The sequence below is a fragment of the Vollenhovia emeryi genome, unplaced genomic scaffold (assembly GCF_000949405.1).
Source record: "Vollenhovia emeryi isolate VEMERY1.0 unplaced genomic scaffold, V.emery_V1.0 DF939159.1, whole genome shotgun sequence".
Lineage (NCBI taxonomy): Eukaryota > Metazoa > Arthropoda > Insecta > Hymenoptera > Formicidae > Vollenhovia > Vollenhovia emeryi.
Genome location: NW_011967207.1, coordinates 601222 through 618719, shown reverse-complemented (window position 1 = coordinate 618719; position 17498 = coordinate 601222). Strand labels below are relative to the sequence as shown.

The window sequence follows — 17498 nt, the reverse complement described above, 5'->3', positions numbered from 1 at the left end:
TCTCTCTCTCTCTCTCTCTCTCTCTCTCTCTCTCTCTCTCTCTCTCTCTCTCTCTCTCTCTCTCTCTCTCTCTCTCAATAATTTTTATCCGTGTAAAGCTGCAATTACAATTTTCTCGACCGGCAGAGGCGCACCGATAATAAAACGTACATCATTCCATCAAACGGCATCACGAAGCTCGCGCTTCGTCTCATCGAACTCGTCAATTTCGATTTCCCGTAACCGAGAGTCACAAATAGCGCACCGTTCCCGATATATTGCCGTTGCAACCGCGCATCTATCGCTTCCACCGCATTCTATCGTTGTAATACGGTCCACGATTTATTTCCCACGACTTTACATACTCGCCGGTCCCGAGCTGGGGCGCCGAGCGGATTTCCACGCCGCGAAAGAACTTATCGCAGAAAATCTGTTACGCACTCTCGTCATCGAAATTCTGATTTCAAAACGGACGTCTAGTTCCGCGCGCGCGTTTCCTCGCATTCCTCCGCGTTCATTCCTCAGCGTCGAAACGGAGCTGAGGAACACGCAGTAGCGGCTGAGAGCGCGCGTCGCACGCGACTGGAGTCCGCACCCACGCTTCAAGCCCGCGCTCGCGCTCCTGCTCTCACAGTTTTCCCCGCTGAGTTTAAACGCGGTATAGACAACCCCTCTCTCCTCTTATCTCCCCCCCTCTCTCTCTCACTCTATCCCTCTACTATCAACCCACCACCCGTGCTTTTATCACAGACATACCTTTGCTCCTCTTTCGTTCCCTTCTACCCTCCCCCCCTCTCTCTCTATTTCCCTCTCTGTCTCAACGTTCTTCTTTCTCCCCTCTTTCACTCCTATCCTATCCTCCGACTTACACTGTACACTCTTCTTCAGACTCTTCTCCAATCCGCTATAAACCATCCCTACTAAGCTGTTGCTTCGCCATCAAGACGTACGAGCCACCGGATTCCATCTGTCATTTAAATGTGATCAAGTTTATTGGCTTTTGCGGGGAATTTATGCGCCCCGTGTAATAACGTCAAGTTTCTCGCGCGAAACTGCGAGCCGACTAATAAGCGCTTGACGTACGTATTCACGAGTCTCGACATCGTTGCCCGCGCTCGCTCGCTCGCTCGCGATGTTTTAATCGCTAATTAACGAACACTCGTTAACAACCACGACCACTCTTCAGTGAGAGATAGCACTTCTTTCACAGTATACTGTCATTATTATCAATTCGCAAGAATAGATAAAGCTAGACAAACTAATGCTATTGTTCACATCTTTATCTACTGTCGCGTCTGCGAATGTTTACACCTTTGTTAAAGACACGAGTATTTAAAGTTGCTTGTTAAAATCGAAGACTATGAATTAGTATAAATTTTGAATGAATAATGCACGAAATTTACAACATCGATAACTGTTCGCTCGACTGAGAGAATCTCTTTACACTCGAGATTTATTATTACGCATTTCTCAAAGACGTGGGATCTTACAAAATATATGCCGAAGTGTCTTGGCTTAAAACTTGAATTATGATCATTCACCAACGATGAAGCCTAATCTACAATGTGCTCTTTGCGTCTAGAAACATTCTATTTCGTAGTCAATAAATAGGTTTAAAAAAATTTGTGCAAGTTGACAAATTGTACGTTGTACGTTGTACAATCGTACGTTGATGACGAATTTTTTAAAGCGTTATAATTTGCTTATACCAAATGTTTCTAGACGCAAAGAGCACATTGTAGATTAGGCGTTTAGCGATAATACTTTCTTTACTACAAAAAAAAAACTCCACTGCATTCGCTGTACGCGACTGTTATGAGAATACGATAAGAAAAAATAGATGTGGACAAAAGGTCTAGCGGATATAGATATTTGTAAGATATTACAGATGAAACAATTACTAAAACGAATAACATTACATGAATCGTGTGAGTCGGTATTAATTCATAAAAGTCGAGCGTAGCTACACTGACCAAAAAAAATTTTTTAATTTAAAATTATCTATTCTTTGATATTTAAAAAATACTTAAATTAAAGCAATGCGTGTTTTAATTTGTTTATTTTTTTATTTCAATTTAATTTAATTTTATAGCTACAATATTAGGAGCCACCTAACGAATAATTTTCTTGAGTAAAGTAATAATTTTTTGGACTGAGATATTTTTTTATCGGTGTACACGAAAAGAATTTTTACTTAAAATTTATCCTGAGAACCATGTAAACGTAGGACATGGCATTTCGAAGAATTGTATAAGGTTTTTTGAAATATTACTATACATTTTACTTAGTAATTATACTTATTGTTAACCATACATTTTACAACAGTAACATTTTACTACAGTAAAACTGTCATATGTCGATATTTTATAACACGCGTGTAGTACGACAGAAGCGAATTAAATAATTGTCAATGCGATATCATTTTAAACTTATGCAACTTTGAAAATGTTGCCTTAATCAATAAAATATTTTTAATTGTCACGATACTGCAATATAAATATTGCGATTCTTATTTCTTTTAGTTTAAGTTGCCGTGCTTGTGTTGAATTATAATAAACTCAACGTTTATTCTTACGTTTTAGCTCCATATATTGAAAATTCATTCTTGCGTATATAAATATATCTTTTTCATCTTTTTGCCCACATATATATAAATCTTGTTTTATTCTTATATAAATCTTGTTTCATTGCAATATAAATTCGCCAGTGTTTCCTCTGTATGTTTTATACTTATCGATTCAATATTCGTTGACGGCTCTAATTTTAAAGAGTTGTTCTGATTTCATATAAAATCTAGATATATTTTTGCACCCTCTGCGTTTTTCGCAACGCCACCAACATCAGTAACTACAGTAAAACTGTAGTAAAGTGTATGATGACGTTTCAAAAAACTCTCATAAAATTCTTCAAAATACCATGTTGTCCCACGATTACATAATTTTCAGGGTAAACTTTCAAAGAAAATTCTCTCCGTGTGGAGTTCGGAGCGTTAGAGTCGTGGTTCGAGGCTCGGCATAATTTATAAATCTGCGAGAAGGAAACGGAGAGAGGCGAGCGGGACGCCGATTAGGACGGTCTCGAAATTTTCGCGCGAGAGCCGAAATTTCCAAAGTGCGCGGGTGGGAAGGGGAGGGAAGAGGCAGACAACTGAGAGACAAGCGTAGGTCAGGTCGGATATATCAAACATCGCGGACACGCCTGAATTTATGGTAGCAATAACGCCGGTGCGCAGAGAGGCGAGAAGATCGAAATAAATCACCATGATAATATCGCCTCTTAAAGAGGCTAGCGCAAAATACGGGGCTCGTCGAGCCGGGGGAATACCCTCGCGTGTTTCGCAGCGAAATTGAACTATTCCGCACTTTCGGCGCGGCGCAAAGTAGTCGGGGAAAAGAAACGGAACAATGAAACACAACGGCACGGGGCGGAATCGTGTTGACGTCGCTTTAAATCAGAAATTATGCGAGCGTAGGAATGGAAAGTATTCGCCCTCGCGGTGGCAGCTATTTACCGTATCAAATTAAATATCACGTCCATCTGCCTCGCGGACAGTGATTATTCGCTCGGCGAAGGCGGACGTGTGTCACTGAAAATGAAACAAAAGAGAAAGAAAAAGAGGGTGGGGGGAAAGGAGAGCCACACATTACGCGTAATAACGTGTGCCGGTACACATACGTGGAGTGGCATATTTTATTATACAATGTAAACGGCCGAGCGGAGCAGAACCGAGATTGCGCATGTTGCGCACGACGGGGTGGGGTGGGAATGAGGGAGAAAATAAATACTCTTTCGGGGACCATCGCGGCGCACGTTTCACAACGCGCAATCCACGCGACCGCTTCGACATAAATTTCGTGGATTTAATAAAGATTCATGGCTTCCGCTTGCGAGAGCGGCCGTACGGCTGCCGTGTACGCGGGTCCGGCCCGCTCGTCGGCAAGACGAGCGAGCGGACGTCGTCTCTTACGACGATCGTTTCACCCCATAGGCGTCGAATTTTCCCACGAAATTTATGCTAAACGCCCCCGGGGCTCGTTCCACGTGCCTCAGGTGTTACGGAACGGATCCTCCATCGGGAAGAGCCGATGTCTCGATTTTGGGAAATTTATTCGACGAGCCGCCGTATAACTTTTATCGAAAGGAAGGAGCTCGCGGCGAATGAATTTGCGACGGCCGTGCAATCTTCTACCCGGACAGTATCGTGACGCCTATGACAATAAGACGAACAACGACTTGTGTCGTAAGCCTCGAGGGCGTGGACGACTTCAGAGAGAGCAGCTGCGCGATGGAGATCGCGAAAGGAAGCTTGTAATAAACTTTTCTAATTTGTCGTCCGAACAACGCGGTTACAGCGACAGAGGCGATTTAGAGGAGACCCCAACCAACCTTAAATTCGGACGTTACGAAATGTTAACGCGTGTAAGAGTCACGCGTCCCGCTACTCCTCGTCGCTCTCGGGCGCGCGGAAGTCGCTCGGCGTGTCTGTGCCTCTCGATACGCGCATCGCGATCTCTTTTAATCCTCTTATATGAATGCGAGTCACGGCACAAAGCCCGCGCCGGCTGAAAAATCCACGAATGATTCGTCCAAGCATTCCCCGATATCGTTCGGGAAATGACTGACATCAGTCGCGATCCCGTAGTCGATTCCTCTATCGATCGGGCCCAAGGTCCTCCGCACGCGGCGTAAAATATTTCCTGCCTCGCGCGATGGTTATCCATCGACCGTCGGCAGGGGGTGTAGCAAACCGGGGCGATTTTTCGCAGCCGCGTATATAATGAAATATACTTTCGTGGCCGCCGTCTTTACTCCCTCGAAATGAAAACGAGTGTCTCCAAAGAGCTTTTGCGCGCGTCTACCGTCTCACGTTCGATATTCCGCACGTTTCTTTATGCCGACACACGTTTCCTTCCCCGCGCGAGGGTTTCCCGGCGCGGCCGAGAAAGCCGGCAGGCCGTTTCGTGGCGCGCGACATAAAGCGCGCCGCTTGCCATTTAAATTTTCTCCGGTTTTTGCTCTCGGTTGGAAACCCTACGTTTTTCACGATGGAAACGGCGAATACGGCGCGGACAGGCGCTACCGAATGGATTTTACACATTCCTGTTGATCGACGCGCAATATATCTCGTGCAACCAGAGAATAAAAAATTTTTCAGAGCTAGATCCGTAATTGCAATCGTGACTAACGCAATCGTGTATCTGCATTCTTGAAACGACGGCGAGATGGAAAGTTAGCGGAAAGTCCATCCCTCTGATGAATGGGCAACTTTCGCAACAAGCGTCTGCAGCGTGTGCCCATGACCGATGCATTCCTAACAACTATATTCAGGAGTAACTCGATTTACGGGCGTATGCAAAGTGAATATGCCAAACAGCTTGTTAATGCAAATTAAACGCCACTCAGCCGACAAACGGGCATTTCATGAAGCAGATGCCAATTATTTAGACGTTCGTTTCTCCCCCGTTCTCATCCACTTTCTCCGATGTTGACGCGCAATATTGTTAACAAACGCGAAACAAGCATTTTTTCGAGCAGTTTCGAGCATTTAGAGAACGACACGGCACGGCGATTGTGCGTAATCTGTTTTTTCTTGATTTTTTTTCTCTACTTGAAATTTCCATTTCAAATTACGTACGAGGATTTCTTAGATGCTGACAGGGCAAAGGTTTTTTTCGGGTCGTTGCGAAGAAGTGACATGGTCTACAGGTCTTGCCGTGAACGTGGCTGCCCCCCCGGGAAAAGATATTCAGAATAATCTCTCTCTTCAAAAATTCAATAATTAAATCGAGAATATCAAGATCAAAGTTCACCGAATGAAAAATTCTGATCTCCAAAATGCTCATTTACCAGATATTTTCATTAACTTAACTCGTTACAAATAAATGGCAGTAACGAAAGATTATTCCTGGATTTTCTTTAGTCTCGTGTATTCCTTTACAACGTGTACAAAAAGATCGTCAGACCCCGCTCTCTTTGTACGCGCTTATGTAGCGATAACAGGTCTAACATAATACAACTAAATTTTCCACTCGGTCCTTCAAAGATACAAATCAATTACAGTGTGAACGCCTTTTATTATTAAGGACCTGGCACAGATGGAGGTGGCCACTTGAATTATCATGTGAATCCGTATACCGTATTTATTCCATCCTGTCCTGTGCACCGTTACAAACGGACATACACAGGTTTTTTCCCCTTAGATGGAATCATTGTCGTCAGTGAATTCACGTGTTATAATATCGCACAGCGATCTCTCAAAATTCTCTTTATAAATGCTATACATAGCATTTATTACGATAACCCCCCACCCCCCCATATTGAAAATTAAAATTCTTATTGCGAAAAATATTACCTCAGCCAGGATTCGAATGATCTAACATAATACACTTACAATGAATATCACATAATACTTTTTCACATCCTAATGTGCATTTACAACGGATTATAATGAGTAATGTAACGCGGTGTTGCACTGAAGACATGAGCACGTACGAATTACGTGTGCGCTTTTGTTAAAGAAACATCCTTTTATTACGGAGCGAACCGGTCGATTTAAAAAAAACGTTCGTAGAATCAAAAGATTTTTCTCCATACAATTTTTCTGTACATATATGCATATTAAATTCACGTTAGAGCATTTGAATTAAATCATTCACATTTTGAAATCTAAGTCCTACTTCCGGACGACTTCTTGCGAGGAAGGCTATTTGAAAAGCCGGGTCTTCATTGCACCAACACCACCGACAATTCAGCAGCTTAAATGTGTCGCATCCAACATGGGTTAGCACAAATTCTCATGGACACGCTACAAGGAGTAGTGGCTAGCTTATGCAGGAGATTTATTGCATTCCGCGAAATGGTAGTCTCTCATCTTAAAGACATTTTACTCCGGAAATAAAATTTGTAGCTAGATTTTAAAGTCTCCAAGTCTCCAAAAAATCCAAATGTTTTAACGTAAAGTTAATATTCATGGATTTTCTATACATGCATGTATAGAAAGTGTATAAATAAAACTCTCTTCATCTCGTGGCATATTTTAAATCAACCCAATCCACTGTTTCGCCCTGCATTTGCTATTCTGCAAAAATTGCTAGAAAGCTTACATAAAATAAGATCACTTCTAAATTGGCTAATTATTTAAGATTATAAGTCGGCAATGCGAGTCTCCCTCCCCCCCCCCTTCCCCTCCACTTTTTACAATTTTTCGAGCTTTCGAGCACGGTCCATTAATTGAGACAATGTCGAAGTACGTCGTGACTTCCGTTCTGTCTCTCCCTTTTCCATTATTTTTTTTTCTTCGACGTCTCCATCGTGACAGGCGGCACTACTTTTCATAATTGCAGCGCAATCGCGCTCAGCCCGCTTTTCCGGGCTTTAAGTCGGTGCAAAACTGTTTCGCTCATGCGAGCGATGTTACCGAAAATAAAGCATTACAATAGGAATGAAAAGCGAAACCGGGCGTTCGCTGCAGTCTATCCTATTCAAGAGTCTCGTCGGACTTTCTAATGGAAAAAAATAGCGACGGAAAGTAGTACACTCGGCTACGTTTCAATTGTTATTCTCAACTGTTGCACTAACGCATATATTAGAACGAAAAGACGCATGTGAAAAAATACGATAAATATATATGCGTTTCATACGTTTCCACCTCGTTTTACAAGTATTTATTTCCAAAATTAATCATTCAATCGGAAAAGACCGGAGGCGCCAACTGCAAAAAAACCCCGAATTGCAAAAAGTAACTATTCCAAAGTCAATCAATCCACGGCGAAAACAGCTGCGGAAATAACATCGACGTGATACCAACGCAGATCAAGCGGAGGTAATTTCTCTGCAAAAACACACTGTGCTCTACGACTTAGCAGAGAAAAATCAAAGCATTATTGCACATTTCCAGCAAAGACAGTCACCGAAGTGTGTTGTAGCAAATGTTGAACAGTTAATTTTCCCGCTAACTTCATAAAAGTAGATATGAAAAGATAAAAATACAACTATGACAATCTGGCTTTCTACATGTTTCGTAAAAACACGGATGTATATTATTATATTATCTATCCGAAGAAAAGCGCGACAATATCTCGAACCTACCAACAGCCTCGCCTTACATATACTTATGCAAATTTTCAGAGTATGCGGATGCAAATTTTCGCAAACACCGTTGGGGCAGGTAAAACGCGCTGGGTTACGGCAGTTGTTTATTCTTTCGAGACACCACGCGATAGGAAACGATGGCAAACTCCTGCCTTATCGTCCATAAGATTAAAATGAGGTTCAAGTTTATTAAAGAAAGAACAGCACAAGACCAAGAATAATGATATGCTTTTTAATGTAATAATATTGAAAAACAATTTAAAAAGTTTTATTGACTCCTCGGGAGATAATTCTTAGATTTCCAGTAAAAACGTAAGTGAAATTTTTAAAAATTATAGAAAGCTGATACAACATTTAAAAAATACTTGAAGAAATAGAAAAATAATAGAAAAAAGTACATCAATTTCTTTCGTGTGCGTTTTATAAAATAAAACCACTTTCTCTCCTTGTTGGAAACATAATGTAAAACAGATTTATGAAAACACTATCATGAACTTTTCTACGCATAATAATTTCAAATTGCTTTATAAAGCTTCGGTAAGATCTTTCGGTATATGATTTCGTACAGATAAAAAGAGATAATCAACTGCATTTTGAAATTTATCTAGGAATTAATGTTACTTCATCGGTAAAGCATAAAAATAAACGGCATTTAAGTTATTTATTTATACACTGCAGTGTGGCAGTGATTTGTTAAATTTAATATTTATGGTAGAACGCATGACTTCTTTTTGTCGATTTTACATCTCTGAAAAATAATTAAGAGTCAAAAGCTGTGGGACGAGAATCCAAATAAATCAGTTTTATCTTCCCTCCAGGTATTACGTGGATTCCGAGCATTCAAATTACTCTTGTAACAGCACAGAGAGCATTCAAAATTCAGTTATCTCAATCATTGCAAGAACTTCGCGTAAAAATATTCTTATATTTATCTAAATGTCCAGATAATCGCTATAAAGCAATGGCTAGTTATATTTAATGCTAAACCAAATCTTGTATAATTCATAAATAATTCCTGCTAAAACGTTATTGTATTAAAAAAAATTACAATATTTTTATAAATTACTATTATAATCATGATTCAATTCATAGTATGAAATTATTTTGCAATATCGTATTTATAGTATTTATCTTTTAATAAAATTACTATTATTGGCATACCGTTGGTTCGACGCTATCATACCCTAAATTGTCTATTCCCGTCATGCTGTAATCTGTAAAATAATAATAAAATTTATTAATCTACAAATTAATATAAATTATTAATTTGTATAATAATAATATCATGTAATAACGATTCATTAAATAATGATGTACTATATTTATAAAATTAAAATAATATTATAACTAAAACAGTAAAATGTTGCTCGAATATGTTAATTATCGTATTGTTAATAAAATTTTTTGCTAAAAAATTCAATTTCAAAGAAATCCAAAAACGTACTAATCCGCAAAAAAGTAAAAGTTGTTTATGTGCATTTGTTTAAACGTCAAGAAAGCTAAATGTTTTTGAATGTCGCTGTAGTATCTTTGTAAGACATTCGTTGATAGATGCAAATAATGCGTAATAATGTTCACAACAATCAAAGTAACAGGATAATGGACATCACGTTAAATTATTATGCACCCTGCATGGAATGTGTCCAGACTTAATCTCTGTACGAATCAAATTCAAGGTTCGTATGTAGTAGGTCATCGGTGGGAAAACTTTCGCTTCTATTAACTATGTTTTCTCGAAAGTTTAATAGTACCATGAATGTGCACGGACAGGTGAAACGGTCGCATGTCCACAGGCATCAATTTACGAGTGTTTTCTGCATGTTTACGGTCGGATTGATAGCAAAAATAATCACATGGTTTTCTTGAATATGCATAAGGCTTCGTCATAATGAACGATAACGTTTGTGATATGAATTATTTAAAATCCAAAGAAACAGAAAAAATGCACGAGTGTACATGGTGAATCAAGTGTCACAGACGAATCCAAAAGCTCTCAATAGAAACATCTTTGAATTCAATATGTTTCCTCCATTATTAATTTTTTTTTCTACATATATGATTATCGCCTATAATCTTTGCATTTCCTTCATTTATCTCAATCATTTCTTGTTCTTTCAAATGTATATGTATAAAAAAGTCTTCGTCTCTTAAAAAAAAACTTTTACTTTACGTGAACAAAAACCCAAGTAGCAATACATGTCTAAAAGACAACTTAATGCCGTCTTAAAGTTGTCTTTCACACATACTATCTAGTACATTTTATCGTAAAAATACAAAAGAGTGCGATAGTCTGAAAAATAAAGTAAAAATACAAACGAATGCGATAGTCTGAAAAATAAAAGTATTCCTTCACGTCCTCGAAAGATGCAACATTTGTTAACTATTTTATAATAAACTCACAATGCCCGTAAACATTTTAATAAATCGCACTTGAATAGACTCGAAGAGAGCGATGTACACTCGTCGTTAAAACGTTCTTTCTCGAACGGTTAAAATGACTGGCAAAGGATACCGCAATATATGTCCTTCAAATTTAGATATATGATCGGAAAAGAGCTCACGCGCAGGATTCGTGCTTTATCGCGAATATATAATGGCATTTGTTCCAGCCTATCGTAATGGCAGGATAAAAGTTTCCATCGTTACAGATTGTTCAACCGCTTTGTCGTTCAGCGCTCTTTCTCTCTCTTCTTTCCGATTCTCCTAAAATAATACATTCGCAAACGTGAAAAATAACGCGAGGAGGAAAAATGCCGGAACTGCTGCAAACCGCGCGCCGTACCGCGACGATTTCGCGACTCGGCGACGCTAATTATATGAGTCTCGATGGATACTGACGGTGCTTCCGTTAATTAATTTGCGTCTGTCTGTACGTCTCTTTCGCATCGCTATATAATTAATTAACGTAACCGTAGGCTTACGAACAAAACGAAGACGGGAGGTGATTATAGCTGTATTCCAAACGGTATAGATGCAGCCGTTTCCTCCTTCCGACGTTTCGCGCTTACAAAGTACACGTACAAAATTTTATAAACTAAATCGAATCTATTTTATCGCGATCAACATTCAATACTGCTGTAACGTTATTTGAAATGATATGTTAAGATTTGTTTGTAACACCGTAATTCCATGCGCGATATGTATTGACAAATGATAATGACGTGTGTATAATTACAACATATTTACCGTTATATAATCTTGTATCACTTACCGTGCTAAAAAATATCTAGACGCGAATTTTGAACCCGATACATAGAAAATTCTGATTTGTAATCCATATCGAGCACATGGTTATATAATTCCAATGTGAAGGTCACGCCTCCATTACGGGAGGAGTCTGCCTTTAAAGAGCAGGAAACTCGCGATAACGCATCGCGTTTTACTTTCACGTATGTTGATGCGAACGAGTCCACGAGTTCAAGACGACTACCTTGAACGCTCACTAACCGAACGTGATGTAGTCTCAAGTCAGTGGCCTCAGAGTGGGGCTTATGTTGCACAGCGTAGCTGCAGGCTGGAGCGTAACTTCGAGTTCTTTTAAAATTTTCAACGCGCGCACTACATGCGTATCTCCCATACGTGGTAATTAATATATTTATATGTTTATATATATATACTTTTAAATATGTTACATGATGCTTTATACGTACAAAAAATATTATTTCTTTCTATTGTATTACCATATATTTTTATTTAAACGATATTATATTTATACACATATAAATATGTAAGAGTAAACAATTATATTATGTTTTATTACTTATTAAATTTTTTAATTCATATTTCAACATTAATAAATGATCTATACATTATCTATGTGTCAATGATATGTGTCACCTCTGTAGACGATATACACGTATATTTAGGGCTAAAATTTTAGTTCTTTTGATAATATTAATATTATATAACTATGTTTATTATATAGAATATTATATATTATATAGAATGACTTTGCATATCTGACTGCAAACACATGTAATATCTATAAAGTTAGTTTGCGAATAGTTATTACTATTCGTAATATATTATACTAATGATCTGGAATTACTTTTATCACTAATTTTTTTTACTATTGTAGACTCAAGGTCTACAGGGTGAGTCTTTCCATATCCGACAAAATTTTTAAGAAGGTAGAACGGATCGAGATGAACGAAAAATTCCTGTACCATTTTGCAATTTTCGTAATAGTTAACAAGTAATTAATTATTAAAAATCGTTGTCTTAGGCCGGCCTATCGCCCAATTCGAGCACGTGGCAAGATGTGACTGCCCGGCGATCGATATTGCTAAGCGCACATCTCGCCACGCGCTCAAATTGGGCGGTAGGCCAGCCTAAGACAACGATTTTTAATAATTAATTACTCGTTAACTATTACGAAAATTGCAAAATGGTACAGGACTTTTCCTTTCATCTCGATCCGTTCTACCTTATCAAAAATTTTGTCGGATATGGAAAGATTCACCCTGTATATCGGACTATCTTATCTCAATTGCCTTATGGATAAGATTAAATAATGCATTTGCTGGTCATGCTATAGTTATCAGCTTTAATAAGTGGTTATTTTTAAAACTGCACCTATAATTTGACATACGTCTGTGATTTTGTAACGATTAATGATGAACTAAATCTATTTTAGGATAAAAATTCAATTTAAATGCCGAGAAAAAGCTTACTAACATGTTTTACATTAAGCAAATCTCATTGGTTATTTTGCAAATAGCAAATAGAATACCAATGTTACTTGGCTAAAGGTAGTTTTGTCCTACAAATTATTTACTATAATAATATATCATTATTTAGATACTAGGCAATAGCGATTTATTCTTATTCTGTTATTGAGTAGTAACGACTTTACTACTGCAGCAAAATGCATTGATTAAGAATCTAATTAAAATAGATTTCAGATAAAAAATTTTACGCCTCTACGAACAAATTCACTCTCGGCAACATGTTGCTATTTTACTATTGTAAAATAATATTTTATTTCTACAATATCTAGAATAATTCTCTCAGCTTTTACTATCTCTATAATTTCAAGACTAATTAATTATGATACAGCAATTTGCTTGCTTTCATATTAAATTTTACATCAGTTACGTCAGTAACTAATTTTTGTTGAAACATTTCATTTTTGGAGATACCACTCTTTGTCATTATCAAAATGCTGATAACACTGTCTGGCGAAACGCGGAAGCACTTAACATATCTCTCGTCTGCTTATTGGAAAACGATAGGCTTCGCTCGCCCATATTCAGATAACATAAAAATATACAATGTAAACGACAAACAGAGCGACGAGTAGAAGCTAGGACACTTGAAACCAATCAAGTCATCTCCAAATCGTGCAAGTATTGTCCTTGCCGGCGGTAATAATAGTATCCCCCGTGTATGAAAATGCGCAAGCGAACACATCGTCGCTGTGTCCTTTCAATTGTTGAAAGCAGGAGCCGTCGTCCGCGGACCATATCCTGGCTGTTTTGTCCAAGGAGGCAGTTAGAAGTTGATGGCCATTTGGACTAAAGCAAACTAACAATTCGCACGATTTTACCCTCTAAAAGTCAATCAGTAGATTATCACTGAAAACAGTGAATAATCAGTAATTTGCAGTTATAAGTATACCACTCCGATCTTCAGTAGTATATTGACTTTTAGATAGTAGCACATTCATACAGCACATATAAATATAGAATAGACGCGTCCGTTTGCAATAAGAAATTTACCTTTCGACACTTCTTCTTGATGGCCTTTCATGAGAGCCAACTCCTGAAAAGTGTTGCTTATGTCCCAAACTCGCGCGGTGGAATCGCTACTGGCTGTCGCCAGTCTCTTACCATTGTTGTCGAAAGCGAGATCCAAAACTTCATCGTCGTGTCCCAACAAGGTAGCCACGCAAGAATTCGCTCTCGCGTCCCACACCTTTGCACTTTTATCCATCGAGGACGACGCGATCAATGAACAATCGTAATTATACAGACAGTTGGACAACTCCGCGCGATGGCCAATTAGCACGCTTGTCCGTCTAGAATTTCAATCGAAAATATTTCATCCTTGATCGAGAGCCCACATTTCATGTCATTCAGAGAAAAAAATTGTTTCGAAAAAATGTGATTCATACAGAACTCGCATTGTGATACAAGAGAAAAAGTGGCGATTTGAAAGCGTGTATCAAGCAATCATTCGGTATTGATAATTACTTTGCGTAATGAAATCTACGCCATGCGTTATACCAGAGACGGTAATAAAAATGAGATAACGCAGGATGAGAACAAAAAAGAGGGGAACCCACGCAAATGTTCTTGTATCCCAGATGTTGACGGTTCCGTCGAAGGAGCCCGATATGATCTGATTTCCATCGTCGTTGTAATGCAGCGCAATAACTTCCGCCGTGTGTCCGCGTAACGTGCCCAATTCCTGACCTGCCGAATCCAAATCGTGTCTCTCGCATAAAAAAAATTTACGACGGTATCGGTGCTTTATTAGAAGAAACCCTCTCGAGCGGAGATAGCAGCTCTTAGTATATATTTTTAAGTTAAAAAATTATATCTAGTAATGAAGTAACAAAACCAGCTGTCTAATCTAATATGTTCACTGAAAAAGATAAAACAAAGAACCGACTAAACCGTGTTTAGAAAGCATTTATCCATTGCACTAAATATATTAAAGCCATTTCCAATATCAATCAATCGATTTCGTTAATATCCTAAATTGCGTAAACTGCCTTCGAGAGAGACTGAGAGTTCGCGACAACTTGGTGACTTTCTTTAAGCTCGCTTAATTAGAGTATCGGGCAGCCGCTGCGATAATGTAAAGCCGGCAATAATTGGATACAACGATAAGTATACAAGAATACGTCGACTACTCTCGCACATTGTTTGCACGCCGTGTTCGAGCATCGCGAAGTGGATTCGACAGTGGTACGTTGCGCCCGATCGATCGTCGTGCTGGTCGAATCGAACGCGCACGTTTATTATGTGAGATAACATTGCGATATTTTCAATACCGGTTTCTATATGGAATATTTTTGATGTCGCGTCGATGGAGCCCGTCGCGAGCTTGCATCGCGCCGGTGAGAATTTAGCCACCACCACCTCCGCATCGTGACCCCACATGGTTGCGAGGCAGTGACCCGTCCGCGAGCACCAGACCTTCGCCGTTTTGTCGAAGGACCCGGTTACAATTTTGTCTCTGAAATGGTAAACGACCGATGTAGGTCTAACATATGTATACACATATGTACACGCCGTTATTGCGACGTACGTAATGTATAACGCGCGTTATACGTTAAAAGGGGAGATCTCGGGCGCAGTAAGTCGTAGTCAAGTTCTTGCTCGTGTCTTACATTCGATCCCGGATCGATATAATCGCAACTAACTCCGATTATTGTGGACTAACTTACGAAGTCGGATTGTTGAACGAGACGGCGTAGACCACGTTCTTATGGCCTTCGAGAGTAAAAAGCTCCGCTCCACTGTCAATGTCCCAAACTTTACAAGTTCGGTCATAGCTCCCCGTCAAGCATCTGTCGATCGAACGACATGTCGATTATACGAAGCCACGCTTTGGCAAATTGTTCGCTGCTGTTAATTTATTCTTACACAATTAGTGCTTTTACATTTTATATCTTTCTCTCTCACTAGCTTTTCAATCGATTGTGCTACATTGCGGGATTTAATTAACATAAAGCACTAGCCACTTCGAAGCTTTGTAATTCTTACGAGTCTCATTAATAATTGAGCGACAGTTTTAATGCAGAGTACCTTTTACCTAGTTTATCGAACGCTATATTAGTAACCGGCAAAAGATGCGTCTGTAAGGTTTTGTATTTGTAGTAGCGCTTGGTATTTGTATCGCAAACTTTAGTCTGCAGTTTCTGCAGAGTTTCAACTAACTGGTCCATTACACTTTCGGTTATTATAGGTTCGGCCGCTTTTATGCTTTCCGCTAATGCTCTTACGTCCGTTCTGCAAAGTAAATTGTTTAATTGCTAAAATTGCTCGCTTCATTCCGCGATCTTGCGCCAAATGTATGTAACGTTGTGCTCGAAGGCACGATATAAAATATAGACGATAATGAAGTGAATTTAAATAACAATTAAGCAGCTACGTTGCTGCGGCGAATAAAGGGGCTAACAAAAGAGCTAAATCTGATTCTATCTCATTACTCGGCGGACAGGTCCAGTAAGTCGATCATTTTTGTCTTGATGTCACCGCCTTGAGTGTACTCCAAAGCGAGACCTAAAAAGATTTAAAGTGGATCGTTTGTATTTTCTCAAGTGTGCTAAATTAATTCACAAGAATGCAAGTGTTGTCGGGCAACATCATTAATACACCCCGCGACTGTACACCTTTTGTTTACCTGGCGGGAAATAACGAAGCAAGAATTTCAGCAGCTTCATGTGGACATTCCAATTAGGATGCGTCCAGTGTTCCAGACAGGGTTGCGATTCACTACTATTTGACACGGGGGAGGCACGGATTTAATTATAAAATGTGGATCACGCGTCAGGGATTACGTATCACGAAGGTGCGTTTTCTCCGCGCCAGCCAGACCGGCCGGAGCTGTCAAAACCGCGTTTTGTTTTGTTCGTTCGTTCGTTCGTCCGTTCGTGCGTACGTGCGTGCAGGCGTGCGTGCGTGCGTGCATGTCAGTCAGGCGCGTTGTCTTGTGCAAACGATTGCGCGTTGCCTAGCACTGGAGATTTGGTTGCCAAGGCTCGCTTGATCAATTCTAAACACTTGATAGTAAAATTCAAATTGTAAGACGCGCGATCAATTTTTATCGTAACAACTGTTTCGAAAGAGGAAAATAATAAAGTTGTATATCCTTCGTTACTTTATACTACTGCATTACAATAAATAGAGGAGAGTCTCCTATATTCTAGACTCCTAATGTGAGATAGCGGAGTTTCTGCTAAATTATTAGGCATCATCTGTTGGTTCTTCTATGAATTCATTGCCCTTGGAGTGAATCTGTTTAGTGAAAATTTTATTGTTAGAACGTGCGTGTCATTGTTGCAAAAGAGATTTGTGAAATTGGATGTTGAAAACCCTGCTATCTTATATTAGGAGTCTCTATCTTATAACAGAGAACTTTCCTCTACTATATGTATAATATTCTTTATTAAACAATATTAAAACAAATGTTTTTATTAGCCAAGTTTTTGATCAGTAGAGAAAAACCTAAAGATACATGGTCACATAAGTCCTTCTCTTTTCTCCAGCCCTTTTCTGCTAAATTCTTTTGTTTTGAGCGAAAACGCATTGAATGAGCCTAATTTCAGTCGATTTTGGAGGTGAGGGAGCTAAACTGAATAATTACCGCTTTATAAAACTGGAGTGAATCAACGAAAAATGGCGGATCAATCAATCATCTGTGCGTTTATGCCCATTCTACACCTAGGGATGATCCTACTTGTGGCTCATCCGATA

The 17498-nt window shown here is 39.1% G+C and overlaps 2 protein-coding genes across 3 annotated transcripts in view; both read right to left on the bottom strand.

Annotated features, from left to right (window-relative positions):
* The window catches only part of LOC105564828 (solute carrier organic anion transporter family member 4A1), a 23080-nt gene extending 11555 nt beyond the window's left edge, over positions 1-11525 (bottom strand). Inside the window, exons 1-2 of one of the 2 annotated variants that reach the window (XM_012017537.1) lie at positions 11282-11525; positions 9232-9284 (exon numbers count right to left, since the gene is read on the bottom strand). In XM_012017537.1, the coding sequence (XP_011872927.1) occupies positions 9232-9276 (45 nt within the window). In that variant the 5' untranslated portion in view covers positions 9277-9284; positions 11282-11525. Of the gene's footprint in view, positions 1-150; positions 714-9231; positions 9285-11281 lie in introns of those variants that run through there. The other variant, XM_012017539.1, reaches the window with a different exon arrangement.
* A 1017-nt stretch (positions 11526-12542) lies between these two features.
* On the bottom strand, positions 12543-16750 carry LOC105564827 (dynein assembly factor with WDR repeat domains 1). The gene is made up of 8 exons (XM_012017536.1): positions 16426-16750; positions 16232-16304; positions 15828-16031; positions 15467-15589; positions 15071-15255; positions 14357-14486; positions 13791-14089; positions 12543-13596 (listed from the first exon to the last, which is right to left on the bottom strand). Exons 1-8 carry the CDS (start codon positions 16463-16465, stop codon positions 13400-13402), a joined length of 1251 nt encoding a protein of 416 aa, XP_011872926.1. The 5' UTR covers positions 16466-16750; the 3' UTR covers positions 12543-13399.
* Positions 16751-17498: the final 748 nt, after the last annotated feature.

Coding starts and splice junctions, on each gene's coding strand:
- LOC105564827 (XM_012017536.1), bottom strand. CDS start 16,465: ATGAAGCTGCTGAAATTCTTGCTTCGTTATTTCCCGCCAG. Junction 14,487..15,070: donor AATATTCCATATAGAAACCG/GTATTGAAAATA, acceptor TGGATTCGGCAG/GTCAGGAATTGGGCACGTTA. Junction 13,597..13,790: donor TCAAGAAGAAGTGTCGAAAG/GTAAATTTCTTA, acceptor GCGAATTGTTAG/TTTGCTTTAGTCCAAATGGC.